The following is a 19799-nucleotide window of genomic DNA, read 5'->3' as shown; positions in this document are numbered from 1 at the left end:
TCGTAAATACTTTTTTAATGTAAACTACAGGAAACAAGGTGACACCTGTCCATCTTGTACTTCATTTTCTAGAAGCAGATTAACTCTTGAACATATGGCCTTTGTTCATAATACTCTATATTGGACACATCTCTTCATTGAGTAGTTTTCGGAAGAAATGTGACCAACGTAGAGAGGTTTTACTGTATATCTGACTTCCGGAGGTGATAGTAATGTTGTCCTATACCTATTTATGAAACCGTGGCGCATTTGTTGTATCGAGAAACGAGGAAGGGGGCAAGCGGAGAGAGAGATCTTTTTGTGAACAGTCAACCGGCCATGACGTAAACTTCTCTCCGTATTCCGTATGTGTATGTGTACCAGGGAAACAGGTAGCATAAAAAGAGAGAGACAGTTTGTAAGAGGGAGAAGGCTTTTGGGTGGGTGTAAGTAATAATAATGAATGCTGTGTTGTCGGATGCTGAAGTCATCACCACTTCGTCATCAACATGCACAAGACGTAGATCACAAACTAGCTGCCCACAGTTCGTGTAATAGTGCCACTGAAGATTTCTTGACTCTTAGTGAATATTACTTCTATTCCCTGAAAAATATGTCGTAATTATGAGTTCAGATAAAATAGAACTTCACGTTCCGGTATAATACCGGAGTTCCTCTAGGTAGGTATTAGTACATAACTAGTTTCTTTTTTTCTATCTTTTTAAGAAATCATGCATGACATTATTATTTTCTGAGCTTTTAATATTTATTTCGTTTATATTTTCACAAATGTATCATACACATGTTGTGGATAAAGCCAGGGGTATGCATTTTCAAGTGGGTTATCCACTGTTGTGTTGTCATGCATGTATTGTAAAAGAAAGGGGCTCTATAGCAATGCTGGTATTTTTGTGTATGTACAAAAGCATTATACGAAAACTTTCAGAGTAAATTCATGGTTTTCTAAAAACCAGTGAAAAGTCAATCTATGAATTGTAAACCTATTGAGAAATAGTTGCTGCAAAAATTAGTTCCCATTTTTAGTTCTTGAGATACACAGTGGGCTTTTCACCTATTCCTATTGTGGAACGCCCTTAAGTGTGCCAATAATTTTAATACAAACGCAGCCAGTAGAAGTTTTTAAATAGACAACGAAAATTAAGTTATTATTCCTGTAGGTAATGCAATAGTTTTATTTTTTAAAATTTTTATACTTCTGAACATTTCAAGTACCTTAGTATTTGAAAAAGTTATAAAAGAAACAGTGTGGTCGTGGGAAAGAAATTTGATTTTTCTAAAACAGTTTTATTATTATTTACCCATTTGCTGAAAAAAAATCGTAAATTTCTCAAGCACGCTGTGTAAGCAGTCGGACATTTTTGTCAAAACTTCTAGACAAACTGTAAAGTAAGAAAAACACAAAATGTGCAAAATTTTCAAGAAATTGTGCAAAATTTTTTAGTTCGATTTATGCATGAGATGAAGCAATATAAATTTGCCCAGTATAATATTTTCCTTGTGCTTTTCCCATTCTTGTTGCATAATCTCACATGACCTCTCCAGCCTGTTGCATTACTGCTAGTTTACCGGTACACCCACTGTGCGTGCATAGATGATGCTAAACAGATCCCTCATATTGCGTTATCTCTCCGTTCGTTTATATGTATCTTATCACAAACCAAGCTCTCCTGTAGAAAGAACAACCTCTTGAATTTATAAAATATGTAAATCCCAGCCAACCAACCTTTTATAAAATGTTCTGTATAAGTTTACAGAAGAAAATAAATTCATGTTACTAAAAACAACTGAAAAATAACCATAACATGATTGGAACCATGATTTAATATAGTACTTTCTTATTGTGTAAATCTTAAAAAAAAAAAAAAAAAAATATGTATCAAATTGAATTTGCCATAAAATAAGCTATCATATTCATTATTACGTTCGATAAGATTAACTGTAAGTAGCTGCATGTTCTAACTGTTCTCTACTGTATAAGATTAAGATAATATAAATTATGCATTTTATATAGAACAATTTAAAAATATAATAAGGAAGTTCCATTATTAATCTAAATCTGCTTGTTCTGTTAATATTATCATAGGTGGAGTACTGTATTTTATCAAACTATTGTCAATATTTTGGTATAATTGAGAAAAAAGACGTTATATATCATGTTTTTGGTACAAGAAATAATTACTTTCATAACATTTATTTTGATGTTTCAAAATAAATTTTATTTCCTTTTAGCACAAATAAATTTGTCTCTATATTTTACGTAGGAATACAGGAATTACACACAGACTTTAATCTAGTACAACATTTACGACACTGCTATCTCAGAAATATCCGTTTGTGTTGCTAAAGTTTATAGTAGCTGTTGGTTTATTTTTACTTTTATTTTATTTTTTGATACTATTTAATCTGTAGATAATAAGTAGAACTTCTTCAGGACAGAAGTAGAAATACATTTTACTATTTTCTTGCAGCAAATCAGCATTTATATTTCTCTTTTAACTATTTTTAGTTTTTCAATAGAATGCTACAATGGATATGAAAGTTATATACTTGAAATATTACAATATGTTAGTACTGTCCTTCTTTGTATGAATTGAAAATTAAGTAAAAAAGAGTGAACTTGTAATGGGAAGAGTGCTTTAGGTTTTTTTTTGTGTGTGCTTTTTTTTTCAAACTTTGATGTTCTGAATAGAATAATTGATTAGTTGTACAAAAAAGAAGGAGAACAAATACTGAAAGCTTTATCTGGTCACAGAGGTGCGTCAGGAGGCAGTACAACAAGCCTTGGCGGCGATGCAGAATAGGCCGAAGCCCTCGCTCCCTATGCCTTCGAAGAGGACCTCTGTAATGGCCAAAAGTCCTGACCGTGAAAGACATGACTCGGGTAGGTACTCATCTGTATAAGCATCAAATAACGATGTTTTGTCTTATGTTGTTGCTGTAGATTTATGTCTTTGCCAACTTCATTTTAATAATTATGATTTATGTATTGGTAAATGTAGCTTAATCAATTAATTTTTGCTCAGCTAGAATGGCTGTGCCTATTCTGAAAGTTCTTTGCTTAAGTAAAGGCTGTGTGCTTTGTGCAGCTTACAATCATTTATATGTTAAATAGTTTTATTCTAAAGAATTTTGTAAAATTGTTTACTAAAAAAATTAATGTAACTAAGACATTCTGGGTAAGTGGACTATTGATAAAAGAGTTCATTTAAAGTGTGGACTTATTACCGAAGTGACTCAGTCATAAAGTGCCGTGTTTGAACGTAAAATCTTACACAATGAATTTCTATTTAAGTCGGCATCAATGCTAATCATCTTCAGTTTTAGTAGTACATAAAATAAAGAGAGAAGACCATTTCGAAATTATTTATAAAAATAAAGTATGTGGGTAGTTCATTTGTCTTTGAACAAGAACTACTTCTACATGTATTGTAGAAATAGATTGATAAGATTTCTTTATATCACAATATTTCGTGTTTCTGCTATTTGTCCTTCAAGAGATCAGTATTAAATTTCATACATTTTGAAATATTACAACATACAAGATTAATATTAAGTTATATATTCTGAAAGATTGCAATATACAGGAAGAGGGACGTCAACCGCATCATCTCAGTCAAATATTTAATATATGAAGTTTAATGTAAGTTTGCAAATGCAAGTGTAACCGTTTACTGCCTCTGTAAATTGAACCATTTGGTTCAATTTGATGGAGCATAGGTTTGCAGAAAATATCAGCAAGTTAAAGGAAAATGTAAATTCTCAATAACTTTAAGTGCTGATTTTTTTTTCTTAAAGAAAAAGCACTTTACCACGAGATCCCCCTCCCCCGAAAAAAAATTACGAGGATTATAGAAAACAATTAATACAATCACAGTAGAGAACTTAAAAGCTCAGTGGTAAAAGTATGTATGTATGTATACACTTGCCTTAATCTCCGTCTCCCTAAGATAGATGATAATATTAACACAATTAAAATTGCACTAAACTGTATTTATTTTCGTTTTCGGAAAATAAATATGAGACCCTCGAGTACCACAATAAAGTTTTCATTGCTGGAAGAAGGCAAAAATTCGCTAACCTTCCTTTTCGACAAACCTTGACTTCTAATGTGTATTTGATTTTTATATATTAAATATTTTAACTTTTTTAGGCAAGAAAGGTAAGAGAAATCACCTTCCCTAGCATAATAGTGAAGGTAGGCATGTGTCCACACTTTCTTGGGCTCCATCACCACTTTTGTAAATACTGATTGTCAGAACAACAGAGAATTTCACAAAATTATGACGCTTTTTCTCCCACACATTTATTGGGAAAGCATGAAATGAGAAGAATTAGGATCCGCCACAGTTAGTTATTTGATCGAGGGTCGTTTTCTGTTAATAGCAATTGAAAGTAAGTAATTATGGTCTCATGCAAAGTGAAGTATATTTATACATTTGCAGCTTGTAAAAACACACTACATTTTCATATACATTGTTAACAGGTTTACAGAATTAAAAAGGGAAACCTTCGCATCGTCTTATACATACGTAATTCACAGTAATTGCATTTTTGACGTTCAAAGAAAAAGAGAATCATATCTGGTGAATATTGAATATTTTAAGTAAGCTGGTTGGTTGTTAAATAACATGGTAAGATCGTGTAATGTCCTGACAGGAACCTAGTGTTCATCTATTTTCTCTCTTATTGCACATGGTTTCAGATTAGATGTATCAACACAGTTCTAATTTATGTTTCATGCTAAAACATCCGACCTGAAGTCGTAGAAACAAATACGTAGATCTGCAGTATCTAAAAGTACAATAATTAGTTAGTACTTTTTGTGTTCAAATATTATGTTGTTGGCCGATCATAAATGAAAGACATTGAAAGATATCATCTCAAATTTTAATTCTCAACACCTCTGTGAATTCGCTGTAAAGCGTCTAACCCCTGACTCCCGAATTATTTTCAAGATTCTCAGGCCTCTTTTCACATTTCGTTAAAACAGAAGCTGACCATAAATAACAGACGCAATTTAAATGCAATAGTTGGATTTTTCATGTGGATATAATGCCCGAATTATATCTTACAGGCATACGGAATTATCCATATTTGTATGCTATAAAACCATAGTTATGCAATCACTTATTGCTCAAATATCAGAATTAATTACATAGTAGGTCAAAACTCACCAAAAGTGAGTGACACAGAGTAAATAATTTGTATCACTGGAGTATCGATGACTAGTAAACGCGGGAGTTATTTTAAATATTGCAGGAATGATATTAACTTACGTTTTGGAGATAAACCTAGACATTTGGAGTCCCGGATAATTCCTGGAGAAGCATATTGTGTAAACCCGGGACTGTCCTTGCTAAACCTAGCCATGACCATGTTAAAATATGACATTGTTTAAAACTGTTTACTGCTAAGGATCTTAATATTCTCAGTGTGCGTATGTGTGTTAGTGCTATTGAATAATTTCTATATCTTATGGACGGCCAGATAGAAAACTTAGGATTCCTGTCTTGATACGCCTGATAAAACTGCCCTTGGCTCACGTCTTTACTCTCTGCGACTCTCAAGTAGCAGCGCTACTGAGCCAGAAAGTGAGTCAAACTCGAGGAGGAGCAGATTATTTGTATGTATGTGTGCGTGGAGAAGAGTTGGAAGGGAAAAGAAAAAGTAAATTTAAATCCCCCCCCCCCCCCCCGCCGTTCTCCTTTCAGGAAATTCTTGAAATATGACACGAAAAGTATGAGTCGTTCATCACCAATATTACAAAGAAATAATTTTAACTTCAAGCTTTGACGTCCTTGAGTCATATATATGTATATAAATCAATATAAAAAATACACAACAAATAAAATGCTTCAGAATAATTTGCAGAAACTGCTTCAACATTGGTGATACTTAGCATACAAGCTTAGGATGAAAAAGTATTTAAGTTCATTATATATCTCGGGGATGCGAAAATCTTCATGAGACGTGAAAAGAATGTACAGTACAATTCATACTTTTAAAGTTTTTAGTGTATTCCTTACACTTTGGGCCTGCTTTTCTGAAGAATAGGTAAATATATTGGTATTTATTTAATATTAATATATAATTTAATATGGTATTTATTTAATATAAAATATAGCTCTACTATATAATAATAATTTTCTTCTAAGTGTGAAGTGCCGTGTATCTTTGTTAATAAAATTTTGAGTATTAAAAATTGAAACCTCCAAACATCTTAACAATTGTAATATCTTGCTTGTAATGAGTAACTTATACTCGATTTTTCTTCCTGTTTAATTATTTACCGTTGTAGGGAAATGACGTTTGAGACAAAGAAGACTCATCTAGTGAATCATTTCCGTAGTAATTCGTAACTGTGACATCAGAATCTCTAAAAGTGGATTTTCTATTCATGAATTATATGAATATAGAGGAAATATTCAGACGTAGAACTTTAGCTTACAATTGATTTCCGTTTCTAAAAACTATTTATTCAAACTCCTGTCGAGCGTTCAGAAAGTCGAAATAGCTTAAAAAAAAAAAAAAAAAATCTTGGCGTATTGAATTTTCTGTTTAATATGTGTTTACAGAATCTTTAATGGAAGAGTTCTTCATACTGGTATAACGTAAGTTTATTGCTTCTATAATGAAATCTAGTAGTTCACTCTATGACTTATTTGCAAAGAAGAAATCTCTTTTTGTAGAAGTTACGATATGAGAAAAATAGAGTTAAGTTGCATCATCAAATAAACCCAATAAATTAATAATGTGAAGTCCAATATACATAGTAAAATATTATCCACTATTATTCTTACATAATATAGTTACTTGTACACTTTTAGTACTTCGGTTATTAAATTGTATTTATATTTCAAATACTGTACAGAGTAAGGCAAAAACCAAAGATGATATGTTGTTTTACAATCAAATGGTAGAATGATCTTAAATTTTTCGTCAACGAGTATTAAATAGATAAACATACTGTGATTATGACCAACATCTTAAAAATAACTTTCTTGAGTTTAAATTTTTAAGAATAAACAGTAATAGTGTAATACATAAAAATTTGAAGAAGTATCTTATTTGACTGTTTTATTTGTTAATCGTATAAACATAGGTATTACAAATATGATCATACTTTTTTTATATGAATTTATCAGGTTGATTTAGCACGTGGCTTTCTTCTTTATAAAAATAATCAAGGTTTAAACTAGCCTCCTTAATTCATGATCATTACACAAGCCAACGGGTATATAGTGCAATACTCAATTCCATCAATTTGTCAATTGTTTTCTGAAATAAAAGTATATACAGATATTTGTTCTGCTCTTATCATTTCAAATAGGATTATGAATATTTTCAAAAGGAGTAAGGGTCGTATAACAATACAACCGGCAAAATCTTAATTTTGTTTAAAATGTCTCTAAAATGGTTTCCGTTTTTGAATGTTGACCAGATTGAGGATGATCTTCAACACAGCAGCCATGACTCTCACACCCCAGAATATAGCAGCTTTTATCAATCACTCCGTACAGATACCAATTTATTGTTCATTCTATGTACTGATTGATATCTTCCTACTTTTTTGCTCATCCTATATTTACTGTAATTACGTTGAAATAACTTCTTAGATGAATACATTTTCAGAAAATTTTCGTTGTCGTGTTATTGATGATGAATAATTTTTTCAGCGAAATTTTTGTAATTGTTACAACTAGGGCCTAGATTTTTATGGGCTAAAAATGTTAGATACAAAGAACATTTATGAGTTTAAACTACGAAAGTATCATGATAAATATTATTTTTACGAGTAAAAAAGTACGTTTAAGAATTTGTGAATACAACGGAGGCTCTATTTCCACAATGAACGTCCGAATTTCAAGAACTTTGTTCAGTTTATTAATTTACAGATATTTGTAATATATATAATGTTAGTTATAGATTATAGTGCTTGCAAAGTTTCGCAATAAAAACACTATTTGTATCCTATTGTAGATTCAAGTTCGGATGAAGATAGCGTAGTGAACGAAGGTGATGTTCAGAGCACGCCGGAGAGGGAACGAGCAAGAACGACGCCACAGCTTCTTCAGCAATCGGACACCAGCAGCACTGGCTCTGCACGAGAAACACCACCGCAACAAAGGATTCAAAGACAGGACAGGCAAACCAGGTCTGTAGCTCTTAATATTGTACAAAAAATATATTTATAGTAATTTTACCGTGTAGTCTCTCGCTCTCGTTAGTAGAAGGTTGCCAGATAAACGATTCGGGTGTTTTGATTTTCATACGGTTGTTCTTTTGTGGTATCATCCAGATACTGCGTTTCTGTAAAATATTACAGATTTCATTAGTACGCAGCTTGTATTAATATGAAATAAAGTAAAAGATTTGTTACCTTATAATGTCCGTTATTATCAAAGGACCCAATATATTTCAGCCACCTGTTACCCTGTGACCATCATCAATGTTATATTATTATTTTCAAGTAAGTGGAATTTCCTACATCTTTCATTATATTTTTAAATTCTGTACCTACAATTTATACTCTTAATTTTATAAGAAAACACTGAAAACATATAATAACGCTACTATTCAAAATGTGCCACTGACCCCACGAAAATGACAAGCACTTCAAGTAGAAGAGGTATCATGTATTTTCAATGTTTTCTCATAAAATTAGAGTAGAAATTGCAGGTACAGAATTTAACTTTCGAATTAAAGATGTAGGAAATTCGCACTTGCCTGCAAGAAGAGTCTGTAACTTTGATGATGGCCACAGAATAAAAAGTAGTTGAAATATATTGAATAATGCTTGAAGATCAATTCAATTATAAGGTAACATAGCTTTTATTTTGTTTCATATTACTATAGCTTCAACTACCACTTCTTCCTTCTTCTTTTGTTTCTAATAGCAGTGCTAGTCGACGTAGCAAATTAATTTGACAATAATTCTATTCTTCCTTTTGTCAGCCATAACGAAATTGCATCGACTTCTTGTAATACGGCTTAACGTTTACCTTCAGCAGTATATTACAAATGCCTTTAATCTTCTTATGTGTTTCTTTTTTTTTTTTTTTTCGAGGTGTCTTTCTTTTTTATCCATACGGTGCTATTTAATACTAAGCTGTTTGAGTCTTTCTTTCGTTATCGCTATCAATAATATTTTTCAGAAGTGATGGTCCTCTCCTTTTATAGAAAGCTGTCTTTGTCCTTTTACTCTAGTTGACACCACTTTTTCACGTCTTTTTTTCTAAGGATAATATGCTAACAAATATTTAAATGTCTTCAGTTTTCTTCCCAGCCGGTAAAAAAAAAAAATCGTTTCTTATGTGAACATTTGTCAGGAGTCTTCTTTATTTATGTGCTTTTGTCTTGAATTCGTTGCCCAGATCCGCTAGTAAGCCTTTAAATTCAGTTCCTCTTCTGCTATCAACCAGAAAATGTCTATAACTTTTATTTTATTTAACAAATTCCCATTTGTCTTATTAATATTTTTCATTACTACTTATATTGAACAATAGTGGTGAACCTGCATCCAGATTTACGCGTCTTTCTGTTTTATGTTTTCTCGTTCCTTGTCATTTGGTTCCTTGTCATATAGTAATCTGGTTTCTATATTTTATAGTTTCTTTGTGCGTAGTCAACCTTAAGTTTTAGTAATTGCAAAATATCTTTAATTGAGTCATATAATTACAATATACAAATTAAAATTAAAAATAGGATGGTGGAGTTTTGATTCTATTTAAGAAGTTGGTTTATAGAAACATTAATTTATTAACGTGATTGGCACGAACAAACAGAGGAGGATCATTGTAGGTGATTATGTTTCCTCAACAATTCCTCATTATTTAATTTTAATTGTGTGAAGGAAACAGTCAAGTTAGGATAGATATCATAGTATTACTTTTAATGTTCATTTTGCGTATATTGCCAAAAATGTAAAAAGTCCAGATGTTTCACGCAGTACGTAGGCAAATGTGCAATAAAAGACATAATAAATAAAAGAAAAGAAAAATTTTAAAAAGCATAATATACAGTCTGCAACAAAACCGTATATATATAAAAATCCTTAAACTTCAACGAGTTAAAAATTATTTATACACTTTCATGTCTCAATTCTGTTGTTGAGAAGATTACTTCCAAATATTACTTTCTTTATTTCTTTCTTAATGTGTGAATAAATGTTTTAAATCCAATTCAATATATTCATCCTATTTATGCGATGTCGTAGGTTACCAAATGGTGGACCTGGTTTGACAGGTTGGGAAGGAAATGATCCACGAGACAAGAGGATGAAGCAGGAAATTACGGAATTGGCAGATGTTATGCAGAATCTTAGGCCATGTAAGTAAATTGTATTTAGAGAAACCTTTTCTAACTCAAAATTTAAATTGACAAGCGGTATTTTGATTTCCTGAAACATCAGGCAGCGTTGTCTTTGCTCATGATACTTAAGCCATAACATCAAAATAATGCCATTACTTTATCTATTTACACATAATGAAAGAGGGTTCAGGAAAGCATTGTTTTCTTTAATTACATTAGTAAGATAATAGCTTAATGTTTAATCACATAATTCTACAATATTGGTGAGGTATCAAATGAGATCATACAAGAGTGTTATCCTTCGTTCAGTGGTGAACTATGAACCCGTATGTCTTACCAATGCAGCGACAGGGAGAGAGTGGGAAATCAAAAGACAAGGATATCTTTGACATATATTCCAAGAAAAAACAGAAAAATTTATTTTTTTAGTTTTCTTGTCTTAAAATGGGATGCTGTAACAATATGAAAATTAGTCACTGGTGTTTATTTTCTGGTTTTTACTATCAGTTTTTACTCTCTTGAATTTTAACTAATGAAGAGAGGGGAAAATAGTTCCGTATAGTTTCTTGGGGAAAAAAATGGAAATACGTCTGGGAGAATAATTGCTGCGGGAAGAGTGTATAGGGGCCAAAATTGAAGTTTCACCACTGCCTTTACCATTTAAAATTGGTTACAGCACATTTTTATTAGAATGGATTTCAGATGCACTCTTCGTCTAAATATAGTATCGACCAACGATTCATTAAAAATAATGTTTTCAGTGTTAAGTTACTTTAGTCGGTTTTCGAAGCATTTTTACCAGAATCAACTCTCATTTTTGTTTTGGAACTTGTGTAACTTAAATAAAAATCTAACCAAAGTAGACACCTATTATTGGTTTTTAGTTTTGGTAATATCATTCCCTTCATCAGACAGATTATGGTGCTACCCTAGATGCAACATAATGGGTGTGACGAAGGCAATGATATATTGCCGAAACTGCTAACACAGGTCAGATTTTATTTTTATTTTAGTCATCTTTGCCCAGTATAATAAAAATGATTGCAAAAAGTGAATTTAGTAGGAAAAGGGAGTAGTCGCAAATAATAACACTTCTGTATGTTGCATTTTGAATTTGAGTTTTATATTATTTATTGTTCATATCGCTGAGGGTACTGTACTTAAATATATTTGAAATTCGTAGTGTAGTAAACATAAATACTATGAATTTTGATGTTCTTTGTATGGATCGAAAATAATAATAATAATTTGTTATTATTATTTCCTCATGAATAACTTTTTGGCCAACTTGCAAAGGTGAATATATACATTCTGTGTAATCTTCTGTCAATAATTTCGTAACAAGTTGACTAATTGGAATATATTTTTCAGTGGTGTATATACTGTTACTCTCTCCCTACGTAAGTAAGGAGAACAAATTTAAATTGATGTACTGGCCCCGAAGCTATTGATGAAAGAGTATATAGGATGTATATATTCACTTTTGTAATATTATATAAACTTCCTAACTAATTCCATAATATTTGCAAGCAGGGTTGGCTGGTTTAAACCAAGGTGGTTTAAACCCTGGTTTAAACCAAAAAACGAAAAATGTTCGTAAAAGCGTAAGTATTTGTAAAATCTTGATGAACACACATTTGTGGGTTATCACGTTTCACTCCCGTATATTATTCGTATTATATTCAGACCTAAATTCCCCATTCATTACTCAAAAAGATTATACTACAAAAGATTATTTTTTTATATAAGTTTATAAATGTTTGTTTTGTGATTTTTTGTAGTTGTTATTATTGTTGTGTAATTGCAATCAAAGAAAAATTCTAAATATTGTTTCGTTTTAATGTTTACTATTGATAAAATACATCGAAATACCGTACTTTTTGTGTGTGTATGGGGGGGAGGGTCATTCAGACCCCACGAGAGGCATTTAGTGAAATGAGAAGTATCTTTGGTGTCTATTTATGTATAAATGAGTCTGAGCCAAAGTGGACTCAAATAATTCGTATCTTTATTCACTTTTCTTACTGATATGCAAATTAAGTCGTTGTATTTCTTTAATTTGGACCAATAAAAGTCGTTGTTAACTAACTTGAACTAAATTAGTTCTGTTGTACTCCGTAGTACTTTGAAATTGTTCATATGTAATTCTGTATAATGGTTTCACTTGTGCAACTGTTTATCTTTTTGTCCTTCTGAAATGACTCTTGACAGTTATATTAAGAAGCATGTAAAGATCAGTACAACGTATTTTTATCAGGATTCCTTCATGAGTGAGTCGGCAATTAGTCCTGGTTCCGAGTTCAAATGGAGGACAGTTTCTCTCGGATGTAATTCGAGAAGCAGTTTTTATTCCGCTTTAAGCTTATGTGACCCCTTCCAGCATAACCCGGCTGTTGCATAATAACATCAAGGCGAAACAAACTTATTTCTGTCCATATATGATATGAATATATAGAGCAAATTATTTAAACCAAATAAACCTGGTTTAAACCAAAAAAACCTGGTTTAAACAAAATTTTTTTTTTTTTTTTTTTTTCAATAAAAACCATGGTTTTTGCCAACCCTGTTTGCAAGTAAGAAAAATGGGTGTTTCGTTGCATTTTGCGAAACTACGGTGGACGTCCAAACTATGCAAATTCAATATTCGGTCCGAAAGGTGAAACAACCTTCTCAGGCCACCCGTCCTGAATGAGGTTTTTTGTGGGTTTTTCTTGTTAGCTCCAGGCAAATGGCCATAGATACCAATAACGCAGAAATATAATATCTAAATTCTGGAAGTAAAAGATCTATAAGTTCTAGTTCTAGTAGAGGGATAAGGTCAGAGGTGGAACCTGTCTTTTGGACGCTGAATCCATATCAGAACAAGATTCTCGTTATCTTTTACAATTATTAGTATATAGGAATCAATATGGAAATCGGAAATTGCACGAGGATTTACTACTTCCGGTATCAGTAGAATAATAAGAGCTGAGATAACTCTATTCTTCGAGCCCTGGTTCTATATCTAAAAACAATTGAGCCATTACTCGCTCCCTCATACCACTTTTGCTCTATGGAAATCAATATTGCAACTGGAAGTATCAGTAAATTTTTAACACTTCCAGTCTTCGTAGAGAGATAAGGGAGAAGATTAACTCTATTATTGAGATACTGAATTGATTGCAAGAAACAACTACTCCCTCTATCTATTATCGTTTTTACTCAATGACGATCAATATTGAAACAGAAAATGGTTAATTTGTGCCACTTCCAATTTGAATAGAGAGTTAATTCAGAACTTATTCTTAGGACGTTGAATCGATTCCAGAAAACCGTTTCTCGCTATCTCTTACCGTTTTCGCTTTAATGTCAGTCTACAGACGGATGATCGGACATTGCCGTTCTGTAAAACTTAAACATGGCATAATTTGGAAGTAAACATGGCTTAGTTTGGAAATGTAAAAACTGATTTGAACTATTCTGTGAAACAAAAATTATAAATTTAGATGTGATTGAGATGCCTTGTGGAATGTGGCGTACTATATAGTAGTTTAATATGCCATGCTTAGCAAACGTATGATCAGTTAATTATAATTTATACCTGACCTTTATCTTATTGTTTTAGGCACTCAGCCACCCGATGTCACACACAACACAGCACAATCCAGAAGAATGACAGCTGCTGATAGAGTAAATAGGTATAATCAGTCAAGACAGTCTTCTGCGTCAGAAGATAATATGGGTTAGTATCTAAGCTATTGTTTTCTTTCCTAGAAATTTCAAAATTTTTATGATATGGGAGACACAAAATTAATAGATATACTGTGTTACAGCATTTTGGCATTATTTTAAAAATATTATGTTATCATCATCATCATCAAGTATTTTGCCATCACTGAAACATTTGATGGAAATTTTTAAGGTTTCATCACTTCGATCCTCGTTAATCTCTTCGTTACGATGTAAGAATTATCCTCTTGAATATCGTCCATCAATTGAAATTCCTTCCCTTCCTTCTTTTTCTTTCTATCATACCATATCACAGATAAAACAGCAGCAAATGCCGGGACAGTACCAACTACAAATGTTCCATGCCGCTTTCTTTGTTCTCCGTTCCTTTCTTCCTTCCCTATTTCCCAGGGCAGTGTGCTCATCGAGAGATGTCTTTCCTCATACATGATGGCTAAAATGGCGATAGATGCCGAAAGTCCAGAAATATAATTCCTAATTTTCTCTTCAGTACCATTAACAGTAGTCCTTATATCTGGTTACTTTCTTCCCTCCCAAATTCAGTGGTTACACAGTTAATTTTATTCCAATTTTGTACTATTGCCATTGCCATAACATTTCGTGGATACTCTCATAACTCGTAAAAGAAGAATACTATAAATTTTTATTCATACTTTATTTTCAAGTTACTGTACGTATGATGTATGCATTTATTTGATTAATTTTGTTGTGTACCCCCATAATTACATTCATGGTATGATAGTTAGGAAGGAGGAGAAGAGAAATTGATCTTAGCTATTATTATATCTTGCGTGTCAAGATGCCTCCATACTGAATAAGTCAAAAGGTAGTAGTAATTGACCAGCCGTTGTGACTTATGTACTTTCTTCCTTTGTTTTTTTTTTTTCTCTCTCTCTCTCTTCATTTTTGTATAGTTTTCAAAATAATAAAAGATTAAAATACAGTATTAAATTTTGTAAAATTGGGGTCCTAGTATCAAGTCCAGGAGATTTCTGTTACTGGCTTTTCACATACTAATTTCAAGAGTCAGCGTAACGTCGGAGAAAATTGCAGTAGGAAAGGGGTATTTTTTTTTACGAGTAATTTAGAAAGAGTTGAGTTATTTGTACTGATAGAAAAACAAAGATTGTTGTCTAATAATAATAATATAATATAATATAATATAATATAGAACCTAACATTCAACATGCCTATCAGATCACATAATTAAAGTATAGACTAACATTGTTTACTTAAATTTTGAAGGTAGTTTGAGTGAATTCCTACATAGTTTTAACAAAATTTCTTGCAAAAGTATGAAAAACAATCTAAAACAATCGGTTAATTACCTAGGTATATAATTATCCGATATATATATATTAAATACATTTTGTAGAAAATGTTCTTTCTTTTTCTGTTCATCAACATCGTCAGTAATTCAGTCCTTAGACTGGGTCGCCCCTGTATCTTGGACACTGGCTTTTTGTTTCATCACGTGAGATCTTTTGTAGCCTGTATCTTGGATCAAATTTCCCAGTCGATTTGTTTCGGAAGGACCTTTCGGCTTTTTCTCTTTGATATGGACTTCGATGGAATCATATAACTCAGCATGGAAGAGCAGGTTGCCGATCCATTTCAGCTTCGTCGTTTTCATCGTTTGGACAATACACCGTCCTTCAACCACTAGCTGTAACACTTTTTCATTGTTTATCTTTCTGTCGAACTTACCATCCTCGTTCATTTCCAGCATCACATCTTTTTATTATTATTATTATTTTTCAGTGCTCCTAGTGAGTAGTCCAGGTTTCAGATCCACAAAGGGTGACTGCCCAAACATTCTCGCGAGTTCTGTTCATAACAAAATGGCCCTAAAAGAAATTGTATTAAATTTATCTGCAAATTTAAAACTTTTGAAGTTGTTATTCGTATAGTGAACAGAATCTCTTATTTCTAGGCACCGTAACTGGAACAGGGCGATGGAAAGTATCAGCTAAAATCCAACAATTATTAAATACATTAAAACGTCCTAAAAGAAGACCCTTGCCAGAGTTTTATGAAGATGACGATATAGAATTAGAAATTGCAGCAAATCCGAAAGACCCTAATGCTCCTAAACCTGAAGGTAGTTCTATGACACCAGCCATTGGAGAACAGTTAGTGGTAAGTTTTATTTTACAGTAATATGCCAGGACTGGAAATCCGAATTCCAAACTAATATAATGCGATTAAAGTGGGATGTAACGTAATTTTGTGAACTTAATTAAAAATTTAATGTTTTGGATATGCTTTTTATGACAAATTTCTACGCAGTATTATGCGCACATGATCCATATTAAATTATTATTTAGGGGGAACAAAGGAACTTTAATTTATGATTTGCAAATTACAGCTTCAGCATTCGAACGTTACAATTATAACATTGGGACAACAGAATTCAGCTTTTTTTCGTATTTGTTGATTTTATTTTCAGTCGTTGATAACGTAGTAACATTTTCAGTCTTAAAAATTTCACATTGCTTGAATTGTTGTGCATTGTATTACATATAAATTGTTCTATCCGTGTACTTATAGAAGTCTATTACTGGACTTCTGCGTATATTGATCAGTTACAGTAACACTATTTATAATAACACTTGATTGCGCATTAAATATTTAAACTAAAGAAATATAATGTAAAATTGTAGATTACTGAATAATTTTAAGTTGCTTGGAGATGGGAAGGAAATGTAGGCTATCTTGTAAGTATACAGGCTTTAGAACTAGTTTAATAGTACTAATTACTTACTTTCTGAAGTAATATTGCATTGAACTGTTTATTTTCGGACGGTTAAAAGGGTTATAGCATCAATTTTAGGTAATAATAATTCAATGAACGTCATATTTTTCCCGGTTCCTTGTCTCCCCCTTGTCTACCATTTACCATCTCGGGGGACCCAGACACGGTAAACTCTAACCAACCAACCACTTATCAAATCTGACCTCATTACTATTCATTTGCATATTTCCCGTCTCATTTAGTCTACAGGGCATACAATATACAGATAAGTAACAAAGATAGTGAGTTAGTCTTTTTTATATTTTGTTGCTTGATATAGTAGGTTTTTATAATACCTTCATTTTTTATATCCCCGTTTTGTATCGAAGAAATTCTCATTCTCTGTTACTCTCTCTCTTTCTGCTGTTCCACTGTTATTGATAGGAAAAAGTGTGATTATTTTACTATTGGTTTTACGTCTGAGAATGTAGATATATTAATGGTAAAAGAACGATGTATATAAGAAATGCAACAAGCAGAGAAGAATTGTAATTGAATATTAATTAATTTTGCAATCTAATTGCCAAGTGTTAGTTAAATTTAGAAGGAAGTGGGTTTCTTATCTTCAAAATTGTGTAATGCATAATAATTGATTTATATTTACTAATGTTATTGTGTGTCATTTTGTAGGTAGCGTCAGGTTTACCAAGAAATCTCGAGACAGCTATTCAAAGATACGGATCAGCTACTTATAAAGCTCCGGTGGCAACTGTGTTGGATCCAAATGGCAAACTTAGTATTACTCTTACGTACGGTAAGTTACTAGTGAACCACTTTCTTTTTAAATATGTACTATACGTAAATAGAATGTTGAAATTAGAGGAAAAGTGAAACATTTTGTGTTGATATTTCGAATTAAATATTTGAAAATAGTATCTTATAATTTCCTTGCTAGAGTTCGACTTTAAGTAATTGAACCAATCTCGTAGTCTAATGCAGAGAATTTGTAATAGTAACAAATTGGAGGAAGATGGAGAAGATAAAATGGACAGAGAGAAAGTAACAAACGAAGATGTTTTAGAATGTATAGGAGAGAAGAAGACACTTTTAGGTAGCATCCTTCATAGGAAGGCCAATCGGATTTGGACACATCTTGCGAAGAAATTATCTTCGTCACATCGCCATAGAAGGAAAAATGGAAGGAAAGCAAGGAATAGGAAGAATAACAACTCAATTGACCAATGATTTGAAAAATAGAAGAAAATATTGGGAATTAAAAGAGGGAGCTGAATATCAAGAAACGTGGGAGAAACATTTCCAGGCCCAAAACATTTTTTAAAAGGTTTTTAAAAAATCATTAGTCCCAAGACCTGTCAAAAGGCAGAACCTGTCAAAAGGCAGAGTACTTAATAAATAATAAATAAACAAGCTTTACAGGATACGTAGCTTAAAATAATGTGCGATTAAATCAAGTCTTTCTTGGGGATCATATGTGAAAATTCAATGTACAATTTCAAGAAATGTTAATGTCCTTTCATGGAGAGCACATGTTTAATACATACACTTTCTGCGCGCGTGGTCCGGGTTGATTAAAAGTAGTAAGTGAGATCTTACTAACAAAAAATAATTTTCATGAAAAGAAGTTCCTGTTCTAGGAGCTTCGTCATATTTTGGATATTCGGAACAATAGAGTATTTCACATACAAAACTAAAATAGTAAACAAGGAATATGAATAGTTTTCACTTACTATGTACTACATACCTAGAAGTGTTTCTAATTCGTGTCTTCAATATATGCTTTGAAACCGAAAATGAAACTTTACTTATTTCGGAATTTGGAACCTTAAACATTTTAAATTGAAATATAATTTCTGAACTTTTCATATAGATTTGAAGTTACTTGGCATGTAATTCATAGGGATTTACATTTTCTCAAATAATGTGTGTGTCTGTTTTCTCCTTTTCAGGAAAACTGCTGAGTCGATCGCAGAAAATCGCTTACACATTGCTTAATAAGTCTTTCAACAAAGGTGATAGTAGTCTTAAACCTGGTGATCGTATAGCTCTCGTTTACCCAAATAACGATCCTATCAACTTCATGTGTGCGTTCTACGGTTGTCTTCAAGCAGGCATTGTACCTGTACCTATAGAAGTGCCATTAACTAGAAGGGTAAGTTCATCTGAATTATACAGACTAGTTTGTATAATAACAGTTAAACCACATCGGAAATTGGAAATAAGAAAACATCTAAACCTAGTACTTCCAAAATAAAAATCTGATAATTCACCGTGATAGTAAGGGGGTGGTGGTGAGTATCAGCGAACCCAAAATTGACAATTTTGTCACGTTCATATAATCATTGTCAATCCACTTTGGGATGAAGGTCTCTCCAAATCTTCTTCACAGTCATTTATGTTGGGCAATTCCCTTCCACGTTCTCTGTTCGGGTTATAATATAGACAATTTTAAACAACTTAAGCGTATGACAAAGCACAGTGTCAATAAGGGCTATTTTTTCCTATTCTTATTCAAGACGAGCTGGCTGAACGAAGTTTATGCAGCACATAGTTTTATGTTTTTTACAAAATTGGGAAGTGTTGACGGTGTTCATATTTTTCTCTTCGTTATAGTGATATATAAAATTAGTTTAAAACCGGAATTTTCGGGAACAAAGCAGGGAGAAAATAGTGAATAAGAATACATATACCACACGTTCTGTTTCTGTTATAAACATCATTATTATTAATACTTATTCAAGTTTTAGACACCTATAAATCAATACAAGATACATCTGTACTAGAAATACATAAATACGAAAAATGATTGCTAAGAATTGCTAAATATTGACGTGAAGGAAAATTCGGAACGATTTATTAAGCTATTTTGTTCTTTAGATAAAGATTATGGTTTTAAAAAAATGCATACTATATGCATTTTTGTCAGTAAATATACCTGTCAGAGTTTCGAATCCACAGTACACACAAGTTTGATAATTTAGTGAAGTAAAGTATGTTGATTCTTGTT

General features: G+C 32.1%; 1 protein-coding gene across 14 annotated transcripts in view; it reads left to right on the top strand.

The window, feature by feature from the left end:
* DIP2 (disco-interacting protein 2) overlaps positions 1-19799 on the top strand; it is a 298258-nt gene that overhangs the window by 223572 nt on the left and 54887 nt on the right. For 13 of the 14 annotated variants that reach the window (XM_081765446.1, XM_081765436.1, XM_081765439.1 and 10 more), the window contains 7 exons: positions 2753-2881; positions 7981-8155; positions 10217-10329; positions 13916-14032; positions 15974-16179; positions 17465-17588; positions 18742-18944. In XM_081765446.1, the coding sequence (XP_081621572.1) occupies positions 2753-2881; positions 7981-8155; positions 10217-10329; positions 13916-14032; positions 15974-16179; positions 17465-17588; positions 18742-18944 (1067 nt within the window). The remainder of the gene's footprint in view (positions 1-2752; positions 2882-7980; positions 8156-10216; positions 10330-13915; positions 14033-15973; positions 16180-17464; positions 17589-18741; positions 18945-19799) is intronic. The other variant, XM_081765435.1, reaches the window with a different exon arrangement.

The sequence above is a fragment of the Thermobia domestica genome, chromosome 7 (genome assembly GCF_964235325.1).
Source record: "Thermobia domestica chromosome 7, izTheDome1.hap1.1, whole genome shotgun sequence".
NCBI classification, from domain to species: Eukaryota; Metazoa; Arthropoda; class Insecta; order Zygentoma; family Lepismatidae; genus Thermobia; species Thermobia domestica.
Note: the sequence above shows the minus strand (reverse complement) of the source record. Positions and strands in the feature narration are given on the sequence as shown.